The sequence below is a fragment of the Papio anubis genome, chromosome 9 (assembly GCF_008728515.1).
Source record: "Papio anubis isolate 15944 chromosome 9, Panubis1.0, whole genome shotgun sequence".
In the NCBI taxonomy this organism is placed as follows: Eukaryota; Metazoa; Chordata; class Mammalia; order Primates; family Cercopithecidae; genus Papio; species Papio anubis.
Window position 1 is genome coordinate 50,026,968 of NC_044984.1, and position 5,819 is coordinate 50,032,786.

Genomic DNA, 5,819 nt, shown 5'->3' on the forward strand with positions numbered 1-5,819 from the left:
CCAAAGGGAAAGCAGATTGATTGTATAAGCTGTTGGTACATTTTTATCTTGTTACATTGCTTGGCTTTCCAAAATGGTATGTGATGACTCATTACTTCTTTTGAATGTCTCTCTCCATGCATCCTTCCTTTCTTCACTCTAGTCTCCCAGGGATCTATATGGTGACCAGAGAAGGTAAAATAGTGTTATCTTGGTTTAGTATTCAATCTTTATCTTATTCAGAGACCTTTGAACTGTTTTATCTTCCAATTTCTTAACTATTCCCTGAAAATTTACTTAAAGTCTCAGAATTACAATAATAGTTTCTTGGAGTTCAGGCCAGAGCAACATTTACATTTGCATGCAAAGATAAAAGATAAATTTATTTTTATTAATAACAGAGGCTGCTAAAAATCTTACATGTAATTCGGCCTATATTTTCTCAATGTGAGAGATTTTTACATAATAGAGACAAAGGTAAACTAAATGACAAAAAAAGTCTCCTGAAATGTATTATAAATGCATTATAGTTCATATTTTTAAATAAAATAAGAAAAATCTATAATTATATTTATGACTAGCATAATTATACCTATCACAAAGTATTTTTCTTATTTGTCAATAAATAGACAAAGTTTTATCTTTTTTATCCAAAAGTTTATTTTGTTGCAATAAATACCAGGGATTCCCAAATTATCATTTTAACATCTTTACTACTCTTAATTTTACATTTAATATGTTTCAGCATTGTTCAAATCACAGTAACAATCTCTGTCTTTTGATCTGCCAGCTTTGCTAATATGCTAATGAACAAATGTGTATTTTCTTGAAAGAAAAGAATGCTAATTAACAGAAAAATAAAACGAAAAGTAGGAAAAAATGCACAGTAATAGCTTTGATACTTATCACCCCCTGAGTGACTCAGTTCATGCTACAGAAAGAAGGTAATACAACAAATATTCAGAACTCATATCACAGACACAATGCCATTTGCTAAGGATAAGGAGAGAACAAGACAGGTAAAAGTCATATAGATTACATTTTAGAGATTTGTGGTTTCTATAAAGTAAATCCTACATAAAATTTATTCAATTATTTAGTCTTCAAAAAAGGAAGCCATGTGATTGTATGGCATCAAAAAAACTCCCTTATGAGTTGCTTCTTGTCATCAGGCAAGTTTAAGATTAAAAAGATTAAGTTAATATAGTTTTTTTAAAAAGTCCATTTTTAATTTAAATAACAAACAAGAAAATTATACACATGGATCATCAGTATGTTTAGAACTATATTATTGAGCTATATCTATGTGACAATCAATTTCTCTGGCTTGTGTTTTCTTTCCCATAAGTTAAAAAGTTTACTCTTGTTTGCAACCACAGCAACTCTAGTCTTATATTTCTGTGACTGCAAACACATTTATTTTTGTTGATCATATTTAGAAGAATATAAGTTAAGGATAAAAATAATCATAGCTACTATTAAGCTCAGAAATTGTGATTAGGTAATAAATTTAGACCAATAAAATTTATGTTTGTAAATAACATTGGAATTCAAACTAAAATCAGGTATTTCAGTCCTAAAAACACTGGAAACTGAAAAATCGTATGTAAAAATAAAAATGACATATATAATTTAAAAATATTGCTTTAGAAATCTGTAATTCAATGATATATTGCACATGTGGAAGATTTTATTAGATGAAGAGGTTTTATATAAAGTCACCAATAAGAAGACTTCATATATGTGAATACATGTTTTCATTTTAATAGAGGCTACGTAGAATTTTTCTGCTTTAATAGGAATGAGTGGATATTGCAAAAATTACTACAAGGAAAAGCATCCATTGCTTCATGTCACTGAAGCCAGTTATTACCAATATTTAAATTTTAATTCCTTTAAATTTCACTTATTCTTTTTGTGTGTTTTATTTTTCACCAACAGATCTTCTTGAAAGAAAAAAATCTCTGCATGAGAAACCACAAAACAATTACAGAGTTTGTACTCTTAGGCATATCAGACAGCCCAGAGCTTCAGATTGTAATTTTTATCTTTTTATTTAAAACTTACGTATTAAGTGTGACTGGCAATTTAACCTTTATCATCTTTGCCTTGATAGACTCTAGTCTAAAGATTCCTATATATTACTTCCTCTGGAATTTCTCCTTCTTAGAAATTACGTTCACCAGTGTTTCCATCCCCAAATTTTGGGGGGCAATTATTACTAAAGTCAAGACCATTTCCTATAACAACTGTTTAGCTCAATTATTTTTCTTCATCTTCATGGGTGCGTCTGAATTTTTTCTTCTAGCTGCAATGTCTTATAATCGTCATGTGGCCATCTGCAAGCCTCTCCACTACACCACCATCATGAACAAGAAAATTTGCACCCTGCTTGTCTTTAGTTCATGGCTGGGAGGATTTCTGATCATTTTTCCACCACTCACACTTATCTTCAAATTAGATTTTTGTGCTTCCAATGTCACTGATCACTTCTCTTGTGACTATTTCCCCATTTTACAACTCTCATGCTCAGACACGTGGCTTTTAGAGATGATTGGTTTTTACTTTGCCTTTGTTACTCTGCTGATTACCTTAGCATTAGTAATTCTGTCCTATGTGTGCATCATTTGCACTATTCTGAGAATCCCATCTGCCAATCAGAGGAAAAAGGCTTTCTCCACTTGCTCCTCTCATATGATCGTCATCTCCACCTCTTATGGAAGCTGTATATTCATGTATGTCAGGCCTTCAGCAAAAGAAACAGCATCATTGACCAAAGGAGTAGCTATTCTCAACACTTCAGTTGCCCCCATGCTGAACCCTTTTATTTACACCCCGAGAAACCAGCTAGTAAAACAAGCTTTTAAAGATTTGGTTCACAAAGTAGTGTTTTATAGAAACAAATGAAAGTATGTACTAACACGAATGAATGTCATCACAAAGATTCAATAAAGGAAAAATGAAGTTTTAACTTGTCCACTATCCTCCTATACCCATCTCACAACTACCAGAAATGCTGAGTTCATTTGCTTCCGTTTTCTTTTTAACTTGAAAGTGACTGTGTTGTGTCTTCCTTTAAAACCATCTATCAGTTCCATGTAACCACTAATTTCCAATTTTAGTTAAAAAGTCAGTGGCTATTGAACATAAATCACCTCGTTGATTATTCCGAACAATAAAAATGGTTGATACCATAGTGACTTAAAGAAGTAAACACATTTAATCAACTTACTCTTAAAATTTCTCTTCTTGGTTACTAATATAACAATTTTTTTCAAATGTTCTCCATATATGATATATGAAATGATATATGAAATAAATTACTATTTGCAACAGACGTTTTTTGCAAGCAGTTTTCATCCAATTCTTCCCACTCATCTGATGGACTTGAGTATTTATTTTCCTACTCACGAGTAATTGGAAGTTCATAATATACTCTATTCTCTAGTTATGCTGAAGGTACACACTATGTCTAATTTATATGTTCTCCTATTCATTGTGTTTTTGTTTTTGAAAATGCATAAAAAGATAAATATTTAGGCAGCCATCATTGCTCTCGGGCATGCTGAGAGTCTGATATAAACTTCCTAAATAATAATAGCTCCTCTATAGAGAGTACTTATTCTGTTCCATATGCTGGGGTAGGTACGTTCCATCTCATATCTCATTTAATCTTTATAGCTACATGCAAAATAGACATGGTTATCTGCTTTGTATAAATGTGTAAATCGATACTCAGAAAAGTTGTGTAATTTGCCTAAGGTAACTGAGTTATAGTACACAATATAATAGTCTATTTTAAAAAACAAACCAAAAAACTGGTCTTTGCTCTATTTTTACACATAGTGGAAACTCTGCAAGGACTTGCAAATTTTGCATAGCTTTTAGTAAGAATCTGCACAATTTTGTTGTGTTGTTCAGTTATACTATCTCATTTGGGCATGATTATACTATTATAGTCTAGACAGACACTAACTCCTAAAAATATATTTGGTATATAAATGGTAACATTAATCAATCAAAACAAGAAACTCTTCAACTGCCATTGCTAGTGAGCAATATAGTGAGCAGAGAAAAGGTGAGCAGTATTACAGTAGTAAAAGTTACTAGAAGGCAGATTAAAAATAGTGGAGGTAATGAAGTATGTAGTACAATGCAATAGTTTCCCAGTTTTACAAATGGCATAGAGTATTGCGTAGAGATCTGCATTAAGAATTAAGATATTTGATTGCTATCTCTATATGCCATATAATATCAAGGGAAAAAAATCTTCACACATAGTATTGTTTGTTTGTTGTTATTTTCTTTTCTGTCTCATTGGACACTGTCCCCCAAGCTTCCCTTTCCAATTTAAATCCTAATGTGTATTATGTTTTATATTCCTTAGTGTTTCGTGTACATTTCTCTTCTGGCAATTTTGATTCACTGAATTAGTCCCCTTGAGCCAGTGGCAGAGAGACTAGATAAAACATTAAGTACCTCGTGGTGACTAATATCTATGTGGAAACCATGCCAGACAGTTCTAAAACACTTTCAGATACTTTCTGTATTTTGTATTTTTGCTCCTTTCTCACTCTCTACTATCAAAGAAACATATCCCCTCTGGATAAAATGGGAAAATTAAGACAAAAACAGTGAAAATAGGAAGAAAATTTGTTCAATGAGAAAGTAAATGTTTTCAGAAATCCTGGTTTTACTGGATAGCAATGGCATCTGCTAATATTTTTACTATTCCAGCCATTCTGAATGTTAGTGAAACTATATGAAAATCAGAGGTAAGTAAAACCTATGGAAGGCAATGGAAATCTCTCAAATCATAGCATTGAATCATTACTTAACAGCTCAACTTTTAATCAATGTAAATAGGTGTTATACTTTGAAACCTGACATATTAAAGTGTATAAAAAGGATTAGCATGTCCTAGTATACCAGCTTATTCATTCTCTAATAATTAAAAGCAGGAAATTACTATCTCTGTCTCTGTGTTTTTAATCAAATATAGCTATACAGTACTGTGCTTAAGAGAACAGGCCAAGTAGTCTGAGTCTATACTTAATGTTTGCTAGCTATATGAATTAAGTTATATAATTTCTCTGAGCCTCAGCTCTTCATTTGGGAATAAGGATAAAAACTTCAGAAATATGTTATAAAGGCTAAGTGAGATAAAGAAAAAAAGTCCCTAGTTCCGAATAGATAGTGCCTTTAATAAATCAAAACTACAATGAATATTTTCCCAAATTAATTTCCAATAAACAAAAAATAAATAATGTAACTATTCCTAGAGCCTACTAAATGCTGCATGATTTATGGAACACTTATTTATAGTATTTCAATTAATTCTCAAAAACATCCTTGAAGTTTCAACTCTGTTTTAAACAGAGAAAACTGAAGTTTAAAGACATTAAGTAACTTACCCAAAGTCACAAATCCATTAAATGTCTCATTCATATCTCTCTAATGTTAAAGCTCATACTTTCTGTGATAATAAATTGGCCTTATAGGTCATAAATAAAAAATTAATAGTATGTTAATACCACAATTTTCTGTTAATTTATGTCCATTTCCTATCTTGTTTAAATTATAAATGGCTAGCTCATGAACCGAAGGAATGAGGTTATGAGTATTTGTTTTCCAGAAAACTTTACAGAAATGAATGTTACTATTTATGAAAGTAAGTGTGATTTGGTGACACCTCTTTTCCCTTGATTTGTTTCTATGCACACTTGTATGAAGGTTGAGAATTAAACCTGCCCATCATTATCGAAAGGAAGAAATATAAATTATTCATATTTCTCCAGGGAAATAGTCATCTAAAACTATAATAAAAACAGTCAAAAACA

General features: G+C 31.2%; 1 protein-coding gene across 1 annotated transcript; it reads left to right on the forward strand.

Annotated features, from left to right (window-relative positions):
- The first annotated feature begins 1,884 nt into the window (after nucleotides 1-1,884).
- On the forward strand, nucleotides 1,885-5,591 carry LOC101010762 (olfactory receptor 6C3-like). The gene has a single exon (XM_021922478.1). It carries the CDS (start codon nucleotides 1,948-1,950, stop codon nucleotides 2,884-2,886), a length of 939 nt encoding a protein of 312 aa, XP_021778170.1. The 5' UTR covers nucleotides 1,885-1,947; the 3' UTR covers nucleotides 2,887-5,591.
- Nucleotides 5,592-5,819: the final 228 nt, after the last annotated feature.

Excerpts from the sequence above, each read along its gene's own strand:
- LOC101010762 (XM_021922478.1), top strand. The coding sequence starts at position 1,948 with ATGAGAAACCACAAAACAATTACAGAGTTTGTACTCTTAGGCATATCA.